Source organism: Bacillus rossius, chromosome 14, assembly GCF_032445375.1.
Source record: "Bacillus rossius redtenbacheri isolate Brsri chromosome 14, Brsri_v3, whole genome shotgun sequence".
Lineage (NCBI taxonomy): Eukaryota > Metazoa > Arthropoda > Insecta > Phasmatodea > Bacillidae > Bacillus > Bacillus rossius.
Genome location: NC_086341.1, coordinates 26,677,541 through 26,699,030, shown reverse-complemented (window position 1 = coordinate 26,699,030; position 21,490 = coordinate 26,677,541). Strand labels below are relative to the sequence as shown.

At 40.6% G+C, this 21,490-nt stretch overlaps 1 protein-coding gene across 1 annotated transcript in view; it reads left to right on the top strand.

Annotated features, from left to right (window-relative positions):
• Window positions 1-5,507: 5,507 nt before the first annotated feature.
• The window catches only part of LOC134539032 (guanylate cyclase D-like), a 56,764-nt gene continuing 40,781 nt past the window's right edge, over window positions 5,508-21,490 (top strand). The window contains exons 1-3 of the mRNA XM_063380706.1: window positions 5,508-5,560; window positions 9,447-9,545; window positions 19,118-19,333. Coding sequence (XP_063236776.1) covers window positions 5,508-5,560; window positions 9,447-9,545; window positions 19,118-19,333 — 368 coding nt within the window. The remainder of the gene's footprint in view (window positions 5,561-9,446; window positions 9,546-19,117; window positions 19,334-21,490) is intronic.

The window sequence follows — 21,490 nt, the reverse complement described above, 5'->3', positions numbered from 1 at the left end:
TGCGAAACAAACCACTCGGTGCTCGTGACGGTGACTGCGACCGGCTGGGGGTCGTTTCCGGGTGCTCCCACGACAGCATTCAGGTGCGATGTCACTAGAATTAACACGAGTTATTGGCGGGCTTGAATTAATATTTTCTTGTAATCCTCCGCGAAGCCGAGAAGCATCGAAAGTGGTATGCTAACTTCGAATTTTCCAGATTCGTAGATGGGAATTTTGAAATCGGGTTCCATTCCAAAACCTGCGATTTTGGTCGCGCTCAGGTCGTTCGGTGTTAGAGACAGGTAATTTTTCATCGTGGCAGTAATGCCCAAGTCCCACGATTCGTCGATCGCAATATTGTTCAATTCGAAAATAACTCGTTCGAATAAATGCAATATTCCGTTTCGTCCGAAATACGCAGTTGTAGGATGTGTTCCGTCTGCCTTTGTCAGCGTGCCTCTTATACGAATAAACGACTGGCAAGGTAGAGTATATACGTCTTGTTTCTGTACCGGGATGCGTATTTCCCTGCCGGGCATATACGGCCCTTGGAGGTAGGGAGCGTAGCAGTGATATTCAAATTTATTTACATCGTCGCTAAACTGAGCTTTTTCTGACACGCTTAAATAATCTTCCATTCTTGTGGACTTTGTAGCCTCTTCCACGCAGATATTTCACATTAAGAGGTGTTAACGCGCCGCGGCCTCGCAACAGACTGGTCCTGGGTTCGTGTCGCTTATTTGATTTATAGGTCTTGAAGTTCAGTCCCATCGCTTCAAGTGTAAACGTAGTGTAATTTCTTCGTTTCTAAAATTTACTAGTTTCTCGTTTTGATCGACAATGTTGACTACCACTTCGTATACTGTTTTGGCGAGCACAGGGGCGTAAATGATACTTTGCGGTACTTCGACCAGTTTATATCCGGGCGGAACCATTGGCGAAAACTCGTGTAGCATGTTGTTTAGTCTTCCGTTGAGGTACGTTCCACTTGCCAAATTACAGTTTATGTGTATTACATTCACGGACATTATTTGTACGGGTAACGAGGAGACGTGCAAGGTCTTGGCTGCGTATATTTTCTGTTCGAATCCGAGCATCGAACTTATGGTGTCAGGTTTCGTAAAGTCGACATTTTCACTGCAATAAAGTTCACATTGTAGCGTGTTTGGATTATCTCGCAATTCGAAAATTGTGTTTGGAGTCAACGCTTGCTTGATGTAATTTGTAATATCGCTCAACTCGTATGCGCCGGTAGGTATGGAAACTTCCCGAGCTGTTGTTCCATCACTTTTAAAGAAGCACATTTTGCAGTTTTCTTCGTCAATGTTCAGTATGGCATTATACGTTTGAAAATCTACGAGTCCGATACACCATTCTCCGGTCGAGTCCAGCGGCGGGTAGAATGTGGCTCGTAGCTGCAAGCTACGACCTGTCAATATGAGTGTTACGGACATGACTGATTGATTTTCGCTACTGTACATTTATTTTATATAAGAAAAAATATACTTATATTTCGTACTTAATATTTGGTTAGAAATCTCAAGCACAAGTGTCCGCAATTTGTTTGATTAGGCCTCTGTTCCGTTTCGTAATTGTAAAACAACGTAGTGGTCCGGCCCAGGTACTGTCGCAGTTCGGGCGGAGGTCTCAAATTACCGAAACTGTCGTAGTAAGTGGCTTTTTTTCCCGTCTTTACATAGGCCACCCAGTGCGTGCTGCAACCCGCCGACGTGTCTAAATTAATGATGGCGCGTTCGTGCGTTTTTGGCTTGCTGGGAAAAGTGTCTCGCATAAACACGCCGCGGAAATTTGGTATTTTAAGTTTGCGTGCGTACTTTATTAAATCTACGTTGGTGAGCGGTCGTTTCGGTAGGGAACTTAGGATTTTCTCTTTACACGTTTCTTTTTCATGCCTCTGCCTGCCTTGTGAGGCCGTAAGTACAGACCTGCGCCATTTTTTTTTTTACCGATGGCTATGGCTTCCATGTTGACGTTGTGTCGTTGTGCTTCCTCCAACTGCTTTCGCTGGTTCTTGCTAGTTTTGACTGCTCTAGCGATATTTGCCGCGGCTGCTGCGATCCCGCCTAGTGCACCTATAGCAGGCACCAGCAGCGGTAAAAATCCGCCCTTTTTCTTATTGGTTCTTTGTATCTTACGCTTCTTGGTCTTGCGAGACCTGGTCCGGCGACGAGCACCCATTCCTAATTTCGTCTTTGCCTTCATGATTTTAGATACGCCCCAGGCCGTGATTTTCTCTCCTAGTCCCGCGTTCGGAGATTTGCTTATATCCTCAGCTTCCTGTGCCAATATCTGATCTGTTCTGTGCCTAGATTCCAGATCCTTGCTTAATGAATATGCAATATCGTGCTGCTTGCACTTTTCGTCCAGAGAATTAATGCCCACGTCACCGCGAGCTAACCTTTTCGCTAGTTTAGTCCCGGGGCCGCAGAATCTGTAGCCGGGAATGTGTAGCTCGAATGGTAGATTGTTTATCAGCGAGTTTACGAGTCCCGCGCCGATGTGTTGTTTATTCCTGCCTCTTCGAGACATTACATGCAACTGACCTAAATTCAATAAATACGATTGTTCTTATAGAATTTTCGTCAGTAGCGATGGAGGTAGTCAAGCAAGATGTTTGTTTGCCCGTGTGCATTACGCAGGACGATGAAACTAGCGGTCGTGAATCACGGCATGGCATATTATTACCGTCTACCGTACGTTGCATCATAGCAGGACCGTCAAACTGTGGCAAGACGTGTGTTTTACTGAGTTTACTGGAGGAGCCAAACGGTATTCGGTTCGAGAACGTTTACTTGTATTCCAAGTCATTGCAACAGCCAAAGTACCAGCGCTTGGCCGCTGTTCTACGCTCGGTGGATGGTCTGGAGTATTTTCCGTTTAGCGATAACGCCGATGTGGTGTCTACCGACGAAGCGAAACTTAATTCCGTGTTTGTTTTCGTTGATGTGGCTTGTGAGAAGCAAGGCATAATACAAGAGTACTTTTCCATGGGTAGACACGCCAAGGTAGACTGCGTATACCTGTGTCAGACGTACAGTAGAATACCCAAACATTTGCTGCGTGATAATGCGAATGTCGTAGTTTTGTTTTGCATGGACGAACTTAATTTACGCCACGCTTAAGACGATCACGTAAACACCGACATGTCGTTTCAGGAATTCAAAGACATGTGTTCCTTGTGTTGGAAAGACGAACACGGATTTCTAGTCATCGTAAAGGACTGGCCTCTATATAAGGGCAGGTACAGACAGGGTTTCGACAAGTTTATCGTCAAACATGAATCATAGCATTTCTAAATTTGGACGTAGCAGTCGAGCTCCGCGTACCGAACTATGCACCGTGAAACACGATGCTGAAATACGTAAATACATTTCGCTACTCGGTCAAGAAATAAAACGAGCAAAAGACGAAATAACAGTGTACCTTGTAGCCATAGACCAGCGCGTGGAAGCTTCGGATTCTCGAATTCGAGACATGATCGAAGTTTCGAATGCACAAAGACGCGACGACCTAAAGTCGCTTCTGTCAAAACTTAATTCACGTCTGGTGTCTAAAGGTGCTTCAAAATAAGAAAAAAATTATGGATGTTAACATCGATTTGGCTAAGCAACTGCGCGATGTCATCGAGGCCATACGAACAAAGTACTTGCTCGCCAAGCAACACAGATTAAGCGATGAGGTTCGAAGAGAGGAAAAATTGAAGCCCTTGAGTGCACGTCTGGATAGTTTCATAGCCAGGCGAGGGGACGTCGAAAACGAGAAACCGACTAAAATCGAAATAAAAGAAGAGCCGCAAACTACGTCCACGGGCAAACGAAAGCGAAGTCCACAATTAACAGACGATTCCAACGTAACTTGTAGCGAAGACGAGGTTCGTTTCGGTCGAACTCTTAGGAAGAAACCTCGAAATAAAAAAGGTTTCGAAGTCGGTCCTCTCGCTAGCGAGTACCTGGCCTCCTCTGTGCCTCGAAACAGCGACGCGACGTATGGTGTGCACAAACGAGGTAGTAAATGGGTCCTTGGTTCGAAGGAAGTACTTACATTTCGTGTCCGGCGATAATATTGAATGTGGAAAAGAGGTGATAAAACTTACTCGTGGATTATGCGAACTTTTGTTTCGTAAAAAACCGCGGCGATATTCAGAGATGGATTTGCGAAAATATAGAAGATTGCTAGATGCTTCCAACGCCGTTTACGCAAAAAATGACCCGAAAACGGGTCGATTCAAAGATTATGAACATGAGAAATATCCTTTGATAGCTAGTCTTTTCTTAGACATCGAAGGGGCCGGACTTTATAAACTCGACACTGGTAGAAAATTGGACTATGTATATTATGACGAACCGAACGAATTGGTTGCTCGTCTTAGACTGCTGCAGGCATCTCAGAGCGTGGGAAATAATTCACACACCAACGAAATCGCTTCCATACTTGAAGAATTACGGGAAGCGGGATATATTGAATAGTGATCATGTCAAAGTTTGCCAGTGCGGGCGAGTTGCATATGCCCGCAAGACGTAATTATCCACGTCGAAAAATATAAATAAAAGGATTGGACGACAATTGGCAGTCTGACCTGATCGAGATGATTGAGTATTCGCGTGTGAACAAAGGCTACAGGTACATTCTCATAGTCATAGACACCTATTCAAAGTTCCTGTGGGCTAGACCCTTAAAACGGAAAACCGCTGTGGAAGCTACGGGTGCCATGTCGAGTATTTTGAAACATATGCGAAGACCTTTGTTACTGCAGACGGACAACGGGAAGGAATTCTACAATGCATCATTCAAGGCTTTGATGAAAAAGTACAACATAAATCACTACTCTACGTTTAGCGGTGTCAAAGCATCAATAGTGGAACGTGTGATTCGTACGATGAAGAATAAACTGTATACTCGGTTCACTGCCAATGGTAATTACAAGTGGCTGAGTTTACTTCCTAAACTAGTACGAGAATACAATTCTACTGTGCATTCTACAACGAAACTCAAGCCGAAGGACGTAAAGGACAATCGACTGCTTCGAACCGTGTACTCCAATACGAATATACTAGATTCGCGAAAGAAAAAAGCGAATATCGGCGACATTGTGCGGATTTAAAAAAATCGCGGAATTTTTCACAGACCTTACAAGGGGAATTGGACTGGTGAACTTTTTCGTGTATGTAGAATAAAAAATACGTATCCACGTACTTATTTTTTCGAGGATCTGAAGGGGAAACGTATAACAGGGGCGTTTTATGGAGAAGAGATTATGAAAACTAAATTTCCAGATACTTTTCTCGTTGAAAAAGTGTTAAAACGGAAAAATGGTAAGGCCTTAATACGATGGTTGCATCATGGACCAGAGTTTGACTCGTGGATTGATGAAAAGGATATTTTAAAACAATGAGTTTGTGTAATCATTTTTTTTAAACTTGTGTGTAATGCTTATTTTGTGTGTAAATAGATCTTTGTATGTAATAAATTGTATTTTTTTATTTCTGTACGTGTATACATGCATCATGCGAGGAGCGTGCAAGGAGCACGGCCGGTCCGCTCTGCGGTCGACGGGACAGTGAGGCGACTTTTACCCCCTCCACAGCGACCGTGGCGGTGGTGGGGGGCCTGGCCGCAGCGGTGGTGGCAGGGTGGGGTGGTGAGAATCTTAGTTTGCAAAAATATACCCTTCTCTCCTCTGGTATATGCAGGTGCATCTTCCCCCTCCATGTCGCTCGCCGGACAGTGGGACACGGCGCTGAGGGTAGGGACCTGATGTCCTCTTCAAGGACTCGTGTGCTGGTCGCCACGTGCTAACAATATATTACAAAATTATTTTATTAAGAATAATTGTTAATGTAATTTTAACAATAATAGTATAAACAAACTATTTATTCCTAGTATAAAGTTATAACAAATTTTTTTTACAAGTACAAAGATGAAAAGAATGAAATTTTTTTCCAAGTATAGAGATGAAAGGAATTAATTTTTTTTTTCAAATTTAAAGATGTACTGTTATAAAATTTTTTTCCAAGTATAAACATGAAGAGATATAAAGAATTTAAAAAAAAAAGTTGTGTATAGTGACTTGGGGATTTATTATTATGGTAAAACACAAACATTAAATTTTTTTTCCATTTTATTTTCTCTACGTAATCATACATTACTCATACATTAGTTTGTTTTTTTTTGCCCCAATTCCCTCTCCTCCCTACCGAGTACCTTCTTTGTGACGAGTAGACGTAAATTTGTATTTTTTTTATATTCATTTGTTTAACAAGTTTTTTTAATTCATACTTTATCATCAAAAACATTATAAGAATTTTAATTTAGTTTTGTAGAGATACATTGAAAAATTTCTTAATTACAAAGTTTTTTACAAAGATACAAAACCAAAATAATAATTATAAAGAACATGGCTATTTTTCATTTAGGTTTTGATTAAAAAGATACACTGCATCAACTATACAACATCAAAATAATATTTATAAAGTATTTGATGGTTAATTTTTGCATTGCCTATGAATATGCATTGCCGCATTAAAGTTAGCGTCACACAATAGTTTTGATCTGGCCACGGGGCACAGTTCACGACAGCAAGGTGTCTCAAACTTTGAACAATAACATAAATCATCGCGGTACATGTACCTACAATATTTTAGTCTACCGCACTGTTCACTGTAGCGATATTTACGATTACCGATTTTCGATGTCTTTAGTTCATCAATCGAACACGGAAAATACGCTTGCGGATGACATAGTTTGATTACACAATTTGGGTTCGTACAGTCATATGCGATTATAGGTTTCACGGTACCGAAGGGTTCCTTGGAATCCCATTTAAGCCTAAAGTGCGTGTCTTCACTACCCGATTCAAAGTACGTATTGTCCGTGGTGAACACATTGGTAGTGGAACCGTAATAAAACATTTGATATTGAACGCACTGCTGTCCTGATCGTACGAAAGAATAGTTTTCTTGGCCGATGTCGAACAAGGCACACTTTACAGTCTCGTGAGGGCGTGGGTCCGGACAGAGGTCCCAGCACCACGTGGTGACATCTTCTTCGTCGTCGTCGTCGTCGTCGTCGCCGCCGACGTGGTCGACAAAGTCTGGGTACCTGATAGAAGATGTCCTCTGGGCGAACCACGTTGACGATCTCCGGGCAGCTGTCGCGTCACGACGGCTGAGACGTCCTCGTTTGGGACGTGCGGCTGCCACGGCCCCTCGGCGAAAGATGTCCAAAACGTGTCGGACGATGGCGACATCGATGGGCTCCGACGACCCTTGTCGACGCGGTCACCCGCCGCCGCCTCCGTCGTCGACATGTTAATGTTGCTGGATTTGTTACGAGGATGCCGCGACGATGGTGCCTCACTCTTCGATGCCGGAGTCTTGTGCATCTTGCTGCTGCTGCTGCTGCTGCTGGAGCTCTATAGCCGCCTCCAACGTACACAGGATGCGGTGGTGTAGATACAGAATGAATTCCTCGCTTCCGGGAAATGCTTCAAGAGTACTTAAGATGGTTGCAGTTAGCGATTGACGAATTTGATCGAACGACATTCCTTCGTATCCCGTAATTATTTCCGCAATGAATTCGTGCATTTCGGCAAGCGAAACCATGATTATAATTATTACGTAAAAAAACAAAAATCCATCTCCGCGGCACGATGTAAGTACTCGGCGTCGACGGACGTCTCCGTGGCACGAATTAACTACTCGGCGTCGACGGAGGAGGAACTGAGGCAAAATCTGAAGGCCCCCGGGTCCGGCAGCCGGTATTTATAGGCTAAAAAAAATTAGGGGTGGAGGGGGTAGGGGTGGGAATGACGGTAAAGTGAGGGAGGGGGCTAACATCAGTAGTAGTGGAGGGTGGTTATTTCGATAAAAATAAAAAAAATTAAATAAGGGTGGTAGGGGGAGGGGTGGATCGTCATGTGCGAGAAATAATAATTTTTTAGGGGAGGGGGGAGGGGGGGGTTTGTAGGTTCGTATATGCATTGGTAAAAGTGGTGGGGGTCAGTCTGTCAGCACCCACCACGGGGGAAGGATCGGTCGCCATTTTTTATTTTTTTGCCCTCGCCGGGTTCGAACTGAGGACTCCGAACTCCGTGTCGTAAAAGTAAATTTTAAAATATTTTTTATTAAAAAATTATTAATTGAATGTTGTTATAAATTTTAAAACTTTTTTCATTAAAATCGGATAGTAAATAATAAAGTTAAAGATGGCGACCGTAACAACAATTTCAACGGTGACGTCATAATTCAAAATGGCGGAAAACACAACGCCGGAATGTTCGAGAAAACAAAATGACGTCATTCAAAATGGCGGATCCAAGATGGCCGCCGGGGTCAAGGTCAAGGTCAAAGGTCAAGGTCACAACCATCCAAGATGGCCGCCGTGACGTCACAATCCAAGATGGTGGTCGGCACCTCTGGCACAACACCCTGAACCCTGTCCCAGTATGCCCATTTGTATACTACTCTAATTGAATTTCAAGATGGCGGACGTGACGACATAATTAAAAAATGGCGGATAGTTCTAGGAAACTAAATGGTAGTGCTGACATCATAATGCAAGGAGGCGGAACCCATGATTTCATTGGCTAATATTAACACACAGTAATTATTTCATCCTTATTTTTTTTTATTGTGAACTCAGCCTTAAGGTTGCCGCTTGGTCGGGTGCAGGAGCTTTAGAAGCGCGGGGGCGCTAAGGGCGACACTGGCTCGCAAACCACGCGCCTCGACGCCTCTACGCCAGGCACCGAACTGGCATGCATTCGTTACGTCGGTAACGCGCTTCTATGGATTTCCAGCGGTGACCCTATACCTACACTTCCCTATACCATTCACAGTACTGTGTGTAGATTTTACCATGCCAAAAAAAAGTCTGTGAAAACACCCATTGCACCGTCCAAAAGGTACACGTTATAGCTGAAACCATGGTACGAAGATTGTAGTACGGAGTGGTTGCGACATTAATGGCTCTTAAATGCTGTTTGCAATCAGTAGAGACCTGCAAAATTCGCGTATTCATTTCGTGATTTCAAATAATTATACCTTAGCGCTGCTTCTACCACTGGTTCACTGTCAATCTGGATTAATGAGGGCCAATTAGAGACCCTCGCTCAAAGAAGTGTCGAATCACAGACACTCAGTCGAGACGACTCACAAGTCAGCAGCCAATGAACAGGTGGCATTTGCCTGAGTGTGTAGAGTTTAGCAGAGTCTATCCTGGAGGTCATTGAACCCGCGAATTTTGCAGGTCTCTAGCAATCAGACACGTTTAATAAATCTTGAGCTCTGATTACTGCACGGTGTTGTAGCCGGGCGGACACCTTAAAACTTGGCAGTGTTTGGGTTGACTCGTGTACCGTTTGTGCAGTGAAGGTTGATTCCAGAAGCGTGAAGTGTCCAGGTGACCCCGAGTGGACTGTGTAGCGACTGTTCCTTCGGCCGCAGCTCGCAGCTCCGACAGTTCTTCGTGGCGACCGATCAAGCCGTCGCCAGGGTGACACATGCGGTCGGCGCCGGGCTGAGGCGCTACCTGTCGGACATCTCGTAAGACATCTGCCCCGCGCAGGACCGTGGTTTATGGGTAGGGACACTTGTATTTCGCGTCAAGGTATTTCACAACATACTGTAGCTTTTTAGTATAGTTATTGGCTGTGGTCGGTGAGGGATGTTCTCCTCCACTTGACGGGGTCACTGAGAATGTGGGTACCGTTCTGCTGCGCGCCCACAATTCGCCACAACTCTGAGAAAGAGATACATTCTTTTGTGAAATATATTGACAGGAAATGTATTCGCGAAATACAGGTGTCTCTATATTTATGGGTTGAGTCTGAGTTCCACTGCAGATCCATCGTGAGAAAATAATAAGTTGGAAACATACAGTACGACTCATGGTCTAAAGTTGTTCCCAAGACTGATATACATTTGTCTTTGTAGTTGGAGCTGAGCAACTTTTAGCTCTTCTACACACTGCTACTTCTAATATTACAGTTATTGCTACTACAACTCCTACTGCTGAAAAAATGGGGGGTTGTCTGTAAAGTCATTTTACGGACGATAATTTGACGTGATAACGTCACAAGAAAACATTGATGAAAAATTGCATACTTTTTAATACTCAAATATTATTTACAGTTTTTGCAAATTTAATTTTTAATAATTTGTTTACATAAAATCACGAACAATTAGTTAAAAAGCCTGCCTTAATCTGTTTGATATTATAGAATATTTTCTCGTAGGGTGGTTGGCCGGTTCTTGCACGCTCGGCTCAGGCGGAACGTGACAATGAGTCATGCTTTTTTCGTGCGTGTAGCCGGCGTTCATCGATTTATAAGACGTTATCACGTCAAAAATTGTCGCTGTCGTGAAATTTGAATAATTATGGGTTAACAACAAATTAAAAAAAAAAAAAAAACGAACGATTAAAAGGAAAAAAAAATGTTTACAACAGCGAAAAGTATTGCGGTGGTTGTAGAACTTCGTAAAATTAATCATTATCCACGCGCTCAGTATTTCTTCCTAAATAGCTTTTCTGCCATACGTATTTACATTAAACTAGTTTTTCAGCTCCAATTTCAAAGGCTTGGGGAAACACTTATACTGCAAGTCGTATTTTATATTTTCATTTTTTTTTTTGCGTGATGAACCTGCAGACGAAGTTTGCCGGTGAAATTCTGACTCACGCTGTAATAACGACTCTGATTGGTTGTTTGACCCAGAAGCTATGGTTGAGATACCCAGGCAGACAGGGCGAAATTGGGGCCAAACCAGGCGAGATGATATAGCAATGGACTGCTGTTCCCTTTCGCAATATGGCGGTAAAGGAACCCGGCCGGGAATCGAATCCGGGACCATTCGGCTAGAAGCTCCAGTCGCTGTACTCTTCATGAGATCTCTCGCGACGTGTCAAAGTTAGCGTTGTTACCTGACTAGTGATTTTATTTTTCCTTCGTCAGCCAAATCACAGTGAAATCTTAAACTACTATCAACAAAAAACCCACTTATCAACACAATTCAATACTCAAATTAAAAAAGGAGAAACTTATTTAACCTGATACCGGTTGAAACATAAAAACTGCAGTCTTCCAATCAAGAGTGTTCGTAGAATATCATTTCCTTTAAAGGGAGTGGGGGGAGATAGAACCTCTTTACTCGCTATTTCCTTTTATATTATTTTCTTTTGTACTTTTGTTGGATGGAAAAAATTTTTTTTCGGTTTTATTTGGGGGAAAGGGGTATATATGTACCCCACATTTCCCCCCACCCCCCCAACAGGCATTGTGCAGTTTATGTACATGCAGCTGCATAGAGTAACAGTTTTAGTTAGTGTTAAATTTGAAGTGCAACATTTTCACAGCTCGTAAAGTAGTATCAGAATCACAGAGTATGGAGTTAACGTGCGTAACTTATGATACGTATGTATCGACTATTGATAGATGGCACATTTTTTTAAAGGGTTTTGAATTGAAACATCTGTACAGACTTTACAGACGGCAGCAACACCGCATTAGTTCTTGTACTTTTGTAAACGTTTCCGTACTTTCTCATAAAATATGTACGTTTGCATTGTTTTACTTGCGTAGTTTTGGTGTTAACATTAAAAATTGTGACAATTTGTATAGATTATTCCAATAGGGTTATGTATAATATTTTAGCTACCATAAACTTATTGATTCATTCTTAGATTCCATTGAAGACGTGGACAGACACCAGTAAATAAAAAAAATATATTTTAAATGAATGATTACGCGTACTTCAAATAACAGGCGACCCTTAAAATGTCCTATCCTTAGGAACCGGAAAAATTCGCAGGTTCAATGACCTCTAGGATGGTCTCGATAGCCCTTTACATACTCGGGCAAATACCACATGTTCATTGGCTGCATACTTTTCAAAGTTCTCAACTTGCTTGCCTGTGATTCGATACTTAAGTGGATGAGGGTTTCTCATTGGCCCAAAGTCCGCGACACAAACTGTGAACCAATAACAATAGCAACGAAGATGTATAATAGATAGCATTCTAGCCTATCACGAAACGAATCTGCGAATTTTTCCGGTCTCTACCTATCCCTCTTATCTGTGAAGTTTCGTTTCTAACGGAAGTGGCAGCCACGCATACATGTTTTTTTTTTTTTTTTTGTTTTATCTTCTCAGACGTGCGAGAATTGATATCGCTAAACTCAGGGGCCTACAAGACACCGGGGAAGCATCTTTAGTTAACAACACCGAGGTTAATTGTACTACAGGTCAGGAAGTTAGTTTGGCGCAGGAAAAATTTCGGCCGCTAAGGTGCGCGGTTGTTATTTCTCAGCGACGTCTGTCATTTGTTTGCCGCTGCTGTTCACACAAGAACTCGCGAGTCTTGGGCCGGGTATATGAAATACGAAAGAAACGCAAGAACACAATACGAAAAAAAAGTTCAACAACGACGTGTTCAAATAACCGTTTATAAGCTACCCAAGACGAAAAAACGAAACGCAAGCTTCGGCATCTTTCAACTTCAAATTATTTAAATCTCCATATGTTTCCACGATAAACACGAATCATCAAAAGAAGCCCGGGGAGGGAATTAGTTTTTTTTACCGTTTTTACGATTTCAGATGTCAGGGTTGGTGCTTTACAAACGACCGTGATTTGCTTACGTTGTTTGCATGTTGCGCTGTTGTGTCGTTGCGTCCCTTGCGTAGTTTAAATCCGGCCTTACGCTTCCCCTGCATGTTTAATGTTGCCGGTAGATATTAAGTATATAAATATAATTATCAACCTTGGATTACAACAGTACTGAAGAAAAAAAACTCTTGTCTACAGTTACCTTAGTATTCGAAGAACGTAATTTTGGAGCTTATTACCAACAGTCCCTAATAACTAAGAACAAGATTTCATGGTTTTATTTTTAGGCACAGTAGTTTTTTAAAAAAAACATGAGATTTCGGTGTTATTTTTTTTAATTACTATACATTATTTAATTCACAACTAAGTAGTTCGCTCTGAACTGAGAACTCGCGATGTTCCGTTTTGAGTGATTTTGTAAATTTTAACACCATGATTTATAAGTAATAGTTAAAATTTAATTGAAAATCTAACAACTAAATATACCTAATATAAAACATTTATGATAGTGTTTTTTTTAGCTAACGCTACTTTTATATATACGTTCTTAACATAAGTATTAGATATATTTTGTTACATTTTTGCTTGTTATTTTCTTTATTTCATTTTAAAGCACGCAGTAACGTAATCTCTATTGCCACTCTCCTGTTTGGATTTCAAGCCGAAATTGTATTAATGGGTTTGATTTTGAAAGCTATATGTGTATTTATTAAATATATTTTTAAAATAAGCTTTGTACGGTTTTGCACATACACGAATGTAATAATTCCTTTGACCATATCTAGTTTTCTACAAAATTATATGAAAATCCAATCAATGTTTCGAAAGTTATTGTCAGACAAAGTCACAAACAAAGGCCGATCGCTCTAGTTATTGATACCTCGCTTTGATAGGTCGACAAGAGTTTATTTTCAACAAATATTAAACGAATATATTTATTAATACTTATTCCTCCAAAATAGTCTCAATTGAACTATAAAAAAACTTTAGTAATATGAATGTCTAGAATAGAACTACGGATAAAAATAAACATAAATCAGGAAATTGTTTTGTGTTTGAGAAATGTGCCAAACTCATTAATGTTAAATAGTTTTACTATTAAGAGATGCCTTATTATTATTTTTTAATTCAGTTAATTTAATAGATTTAGATACCAACTTTAAACTAAATAAATTTCATTCAATGAATTCACCATAGCAAAAGACAATTTTTTTGTAATTTGAGTTAAATTTGGTATAATTGTTAGTTGATTTAATGTTTTTTTAGTTACATGTAGGTGCTAAATGGTGTATTAACTTGCATTTCGCTGTTATATGTTGTGGTGACATGCTTTGCGTTGTTATTGAGGTTTTATCACAATTCACCATATAATCTTGTTCTACTAATAACTAATTTTCATTCCGCTACATTTGTTCACACGAGATTGTAATCGTACGTTAAAGTTTAAAGAAGTGTTCGAAACTGTGCCAATTTAAGTGTTTTTTTTTTGTTGTTGTTGTTTGGAGTGTGAATTCGAACTAATGTGTCAGGTCTCTCTGAAAAACCCGTAAATTTAAACCCCAAAACTTGAAACTATTTAGGACGTTAACTTAGTTACGCAACTGGTAGCTTTAGAGCTTTAAATTAAAGTTTCGGGCGTGTTAATTGGTTCCTCAAGGATGGAGATCACAACAATCGTGCATCATAGAAAGGAAAAACTTTTTCTCGAGTGGTAATTAATTATGAGGTTCTCCCATTTACATATAGCAAGCATGTTGCGCTGACACAACCGTCTCCCACCTAGCTGCCAAAATTTTACATGTGCCAAACTCACCCATAAGAAAATAGTTTCCTTCCTAATCTGTGGTAAAATTAACCTTAACAACTCGTTAATAATTTGTTTTTGTGTCACCAGCCGGTGATGGAATGGACTGAAGCTATACTTACCTAGCGCATTTCTTCCGCTTTCCAGCAAGAGTTCGAGTTTTGATTTCTCGAGAGCACAATTTCGTTACGTTTACAAACTAAAGGATGAAATTTCGTACCACACAGTGGTGAATGTCACCTTAAAATACGCACTGCTCTGTACAACCCAGCATTTCAGCTTCAGGGTTGTAGTGAAAAATTTTTATTTTGCAAGCTCATGAATTTGGCACACCTAGAATCGGAATTACAACCAAATTGCAAAGTTAAAGTTGCCCTAAAATTATTATGGAGTTTTGTAACCTATAAAATTGTATGTAGCCGTAAAAAATGCATGCTTTAAATTAACAATATTCAATAGGAACACTTTTGATACATTCCAGTTGGTTTACAATTTTTATTTTACTTACTGTCGGTTTTACTTCGCATTCCAATATTGCTGCTTCTTTATCACCTTATTAATTTATTCCCCTTCTCAGTTTAAAAGAAATTTAAATTTATGTTTCATTATATATGCATAGCCAATATATACCTTCTATCTGTAACAGCATTCTTAATTATCGCCCTAAGAATAAAATGTTATTTTTTGCAAATTATTTTTTTTCTATTTGAGACAGTGTTAGTGCGTTAACTGTACCTTAACATCATAGATATTATGTGTAAATTACGTGGAAAAATGTAAGGTAAAATGTTAAAAGTATAATTTTAAATATAATTTCATGAGATTGAGAAAAAAATTAATAAAATGTTTCGCCAATTTTTCATTTCAATATTTATGCCTACAACGTATCTTATATCCCATACAGCTTGCAAAGGACTAAGACGCTTAAGATAAAGTAAGTAACAAACACGAGATATTAATATTTTTTAAGTGCGCATTATTATCTTTCGTATCTACTGTACAATAACCGTGTGCAATGTGTGCAGACCTAATTCCAGAAGAAAGAAGGCTAACCTGGATGATATTCTGTGGTACAATGTTGCCACTTCTTCGCTCCTGAATCACATGTGGCAGAAAGATCAGGCATCGACCAGAAACGTTTGGAGGTAATAGTTTAAAGGACATAACATAATTTTTTTTTTTAAATCTGTTACACGATATAGTACTGTCGGACAAACAATTTTGAAAATAAAATTTCACATGTGATCTTCAGTTGACCAAATCTCTACTAATTTAAAGTTCTTCACAACTTTAACAATATCATAATTGAATTTTTTTTCTCCTAACAGTCTAAAAAACTACATAAGTACTTCTACGTCTCATTTAAATAAATAACTTTAATTATTGGAATAAATCTGATTTTTCCTCTAACAGCATTATTAATTTGGAGTTAGTAAATTAAGAATAGGATATTATATAACTGAACTCAGTGTAAATGACGCAAGATCAAAGTGTAACTTATACTTTAATCAAGGGTTCTGAAACCGTTGCAGGAATTATTCATGCAACTAGTAATTTTGAATATTTGCCAAATATTAGTGACAGTCTCTTATTATAAATAAAATAAATATCCAAGTTATTCATAAACTTAAAATGTAACTAGGTTCTTGGAGGAGAAAATTAGAAGGAAGCACTTTTATACTGGCGAGATTTTCACGTATTAAACTACATTGATTGACAACTAAATTTAATAACATTGATTTTCAATCAGTACATTTACATATTGGATCAATAAGATAGTAAAAATTAAAGATGCGCAGTTCATTCACTGATAAATGTTCCACACAACATGGGTCCAGTGTATATGATCGTACACGGTAACGGCTCTAGAGTTACACAGAAGCATTTCCGCATCTATGATCACTGACTTGTGTGCCTCCTCTACATGCGCTGCATGTGTACACGATACTTTTACGTATCTCTAGAATCATGCTTATTCCTGTTTCCATGGTTATTCTATGTCACTCCAGGGACGGCAGTCTTGCATAGGTCATGATCGACTGGTGCGTATCACGTCAATCGCCTCCCACAGAGGGTACTTGAGTTCTATTCTTGATTTAGGCTCGCTGAGAGCGGAGGTTAAAGACCCGGTCAGTGCCCTGGCTGAAGTTCTTGGAAAATATGGAGGGGGTATCCGCTGGCTCGTGAGAAAAGTGTTAGAGCGAGCACCTATAGATTCCCGACAGCACTGAAACACTAGAATGGGGCATGACTGGAGCTGCTAACCTAAGCCGAGCTCTGGGAAGAGGGCCTGCCTTGGGAGGACGCTGAGAAAAGCACTCTCGGTCACGAAGTGAGATACTGTACTGGTCGCGTTCGTGGCCCGAGACAGGAAGGAAAATGATTGACTAATATTAGCCTGGCGAAATCACACCAGGCTATCGGTTGCAGCACTGGGAAAGCATAACGGGCCTCATGTAGGAAAGATTTGATCAGGATGCACAATGGGCTAAAAAAGTTTATATTATGGAATTTAGATGAAAAATAAATTGTGCCAATTATTTAAAATTGGCGGCACACACTTTTACAGTAAATGTTGTGTATGTTCATTATTACTAGAACTATGTAATTAATTGTATGTTTTCAACAAGGGTCTAAGTGTGTTACTGTTAATGTTCTTGCTTAATCATTGTTCTGAAGTCTAAGATAGGGAAGTGGTATGAGAGTAATATTAGCAGTCACATATGAAATGTATTATGGTACATGAGGAATTTATTTTTAATCCATGGAAAATATAATTGCAAGCATAGATTCAGGGCAGCTTCAACGCTTATGGATTCCTCCGTGTTCTGCGAAGAGACGCTTCCAGGTTTACGGAGCGCAGTGGTAAAGCACGGCACTCGCATTCCAAGAGGACACGGGTGAATGCTAGGATGGTTCTTTACTGAAGGCCATGCCCGATTTCTTTACATAATTGATGTCCACCCATCTCTCGTGACTTAGCTGTGCGCGAGAGGCTATGCCTAGAAAAATTAAATATAAAAACGTCCAAACATCATTAGTCCTATGATTTATTCCGTTATAATTCGTTATAACATTCATTTGTTTTATTCAAGCGTTTATTTATCATGCAAGTAATTATACATACAATCATTCATTTGTATCTTAATACATTCACTCATTCATTATTTTGCGCACATGTGCATTCAATACAGATCATTCGTTAATTAAGTTGTGCAGTCATGCGTTCATACGTCCATTCGTTCTTTCCTTTATTAATTCGTGCATTCATACATCCATTCGTAAATTCCTTTATTAAATTCGTGCATTACACGCGTTCATCAGTGCTTCGTGCATTAGGGCTGCTATACGTTAGGCTTTGGACGTCGCGTCGAACGCTTGTCAGCAGCGTACACACTGCGCGTTCAGCCCGGCCTTCGACGATCATTAGTGCGCACTAATTCTATTGGAAATGGACGTGGAAGTGATTGCTTTTGTGTGGCTCCTCTGCCGTTGCAATGATAGACGAGAAGTTTTTTTCTCCAAATTATCTTCAGAAACACAGTTTGGTTTCTCCTGTACCCTGTTTCCGTGTCTCCATGTCCCAAACGGCTGGCCTCTTTTTTTGTATTTCATCAATGAATAGATTAGTATCGAAATACTTGTTCTCCAATTCGACCAACCTCTATTTACTCTACCCGAAAGCGCGCGATGGTACGTGCAGCACAATGCCGGCGCAGGTATCTCTGAGCGCGCAGCTGACGGCCGTACAACGCGCGTTAAGCGCGGGCCTGCGTGTGTGTGTAAATACATCGGACCTCTTGGTTCTCGGAACGTGAAATAAACGCCTGGAGCTCACCACACACTGTATAGCGTGCCGAGTCGCACCACGCCACCCTGGAAGAATTCCCGCTCCACTCCCGGCATGCAGTGTGCGTCACGCCGCGCAGCTCTGTCCACCGCGGGACTGTTCCAGGACAGCCACTCTGGGGAGAAGTCGGAGAGCAATTTTCCCGGAGACTTTCCAAACTATTGGAAATACTCCCTTATATCTTTGAATATATATACTGTATAGAAGTCGCCAGCCCAGGTTAAAATTTCTAATACGGTTTTGAGGTAGTTCGTTAATTCACCGCCGCAATCGCCACCATCTCTAGGGCATCGGATTGTGGTGGTCCCTAGCAGACAAGTCTCGAACTCTTCAAACACCTCTTCCCCCTCCCGTTGAATGACCTTGAGCTGCAGTGAATGATGGATGGGGGGTGCGGGGAATGACAGCGGGCGACAGCGCTGCGCTCTAACGTGTAAATAACAACTAAGACGATACAGGGCGTTACGGCAGCGCACTGCAGCGGTGAAGTTCCCAAGCTGCTCATCATAAGCTTCTGAAAAACGTAGAGTAAATCCTATCCACTCGCGACTTCTATACAGTATATATATTCAAAGCTTATATATCTCTCTTTTCGTTAATCGGGTGAATCCACATCAGCCTTTTATCTCTTCTCCTCCTCCTCTTCCTCCTCTTCCGATTCCAATAAACAAAATAAAAAAACACATTTCCCCTCAGAACTGCTCATAACATTTGAAATTAAAAACTAAACTAACTAAACATGGAAACTACAACCGAAACTAAAATCACAGAAAGCTGGTCACGCGATTCCCAAGGCAGGTCACCGCTGAAGGAACTGGGCGCGCGAGACCTAGATGCAGGGGGGCGTGGGCTCAGGCTGGCGCTGGCATACCGCAGCGCGCTGCGCGCCGAGGAGGACCTGGGCGCCGGCGCGACGTGGGAGCTGGTGCTGCGTGCCGGGGGCGGCACTGCGGCGGCGGCGGGGGCGGACCAGGTGCGGCGCCTCGCGCTGGCCCTCGAGCACGTGACCGCCGCCGGCGACCTGCTGCGCGCCGCCCCCGCGGCCGGCCTGCCCGACCCGCATCTGCTCCCGTGAGTCGCCCCGTGTGCTCTCTTGGTGCTCACGCTACATTCGCGAGCTTATCAGCAAACTTTTACACCCAAATAAACCAAGAGCTCTTCGTAATTTCAAATAACTGAATCTCGGTAGAAACTACTCCGTGTGTCGACTTCTGTAGTTGCATGTTTCATTATAAACTATCTAATTTTGTTGGTAATAATATAATTCCTATATGTATTGCGTGAATTTTTAATTATGGCAAATGATATATACATTTTTTTCATTTAGTTTTGATGTTAATTAAATTGGAATTTTAGTAGTTATTGCCGTTATAACTAAAAGTGCGTGAATTACTTTTTCTCCTTGACTGCCTGTATCATCATTAGTTCTTTAGTTACTGCTGGATTTTGTTTATTGATTTGTCCGCGTGGATAAAACAAGAGTGTTCTTGCTGTACAATTAACAGTTTTTTTTATGTTGGTTAATGTTCCAAGAATATTCTTTTGAATTCGTGTTAAAATTACTTGAACCCAGTTCCGCAATTGCACGAAGATCCCTGGATGATTGGTAACCGTTCTTCTTCGTGAAGTGGAAGGTGAAAGTTTTTAACAGAGCATGTTTCGGAACTGGAGTCGCCATGTCCGGTCTTCCACAACAAGAGTTTATTTTTCAATTACAATGCACCTCATCAACCAGCTTAAAGTGACTTAAGAACGGCTCCACTCACGACCACTGAATATGCAAAATTAGAGAGCACCGTTACCCTCAAACACTCGATCACAAACAGTGGTAGTGTAAGTACCCGACTTTAATAAGTGACAATTAATATCTAAGAACTGGAAAAAGCATTGAAAATTCTTTATGCAACCTTTTAAAATGTGTTTCCAAGAATTGTCTTTTTAGCTAAAAAACAAAAAAAAATCCTTGGTAGGACACCTGAGACACCTGAGAAACAGGCCTGTTCAAGAGACATCTTTTATCTCCCTTCGGCACCAACTTCTTCAACAAACCCTGACTCAGGCCAATGGTTTTTCCTCTTATTTAAGTCCAAGATTTCACCAGTCTCGAACAAAACCGTCAGATCTCCCGATGGGAATGTATTCGATCCTCATTTTATGTGAACTCTCAAACACGCTGATACAACTGACTTTTATTTAAAAAATAGTAGCCTAAAAACCAATTTACATATTTCTAAATTCAAAAATTACTAACTTCCATACAAATATTTATCCACTATTTAAACTCCTTAGGGGATCAATTTACAAAAACTCATATTAGTACTCATGTACGTTACATAAGGAACGCCTTTGCAAAATTGTATGATTTTAGACCCTCCAGTTTAAGCTGTACGTTTTCTGTCATTCAGTTACTGTTAGAGTTTTATTAAGTAGGTAAAACAAACAGTCAAACTAAAAAAAAAAAAAAATTCACGTATTTAGAAACTTTTATGTCAAACCTTAAGGATACACAGTGTTTATCGTCTATCCATCATCCAGAACATCCGGAGACGTGGACAGTAATTTGTCTCTTATTTTGAACTATATATATAACTTAACTGCGTGGAATTATTAGTTTCTCTTGGGACGAAAATCCCTTAAACTTACGCTATGATTACCCTTAGAAGTGAGTACTGAAAACGTTTTAGACTAGCCCAAGTTTTTGTGTTCTTAAGTACAGAATGCCACCAACACTGAATGCGTAAATTTTTAGTTTTATTTGCTTTTAATCTTAAGTATCACTCTATAATCAATTTTTTTTGTCCCACAGAGAAAAAGCGGCGAAAATATCGACTTTTTTTTTTGTTACAGGCACATGAAAGAGTTCTCGAGCCACATGTTACAGCATTTCCCAGTCGAAGCGAAAACGTTATACGCAAACATAGTTCATTTCATGAAACGTCTGAAAAAATATCGACAAGAAATACACCATATAATGAGGTAAGTAAATGTGCATATAATATGTTATGTAACGTAGGGACTTTAGTTAATACGCTGTGTCAACATTATGTTCATTGTGTTCACTTTCCAAAACTATGAGAGCTGTTACATTTTTTTACGTTAAATGCCAGCATAGGCACATCCCGGTTGACATATTTTAAGGCTTCGTTTTACTAATACCTTCAAATTGTTAGATTAAGGAGGCCCTTACACAGTGCTATTAGCTTAAAGAGCGCCTTAAACTATTGACAC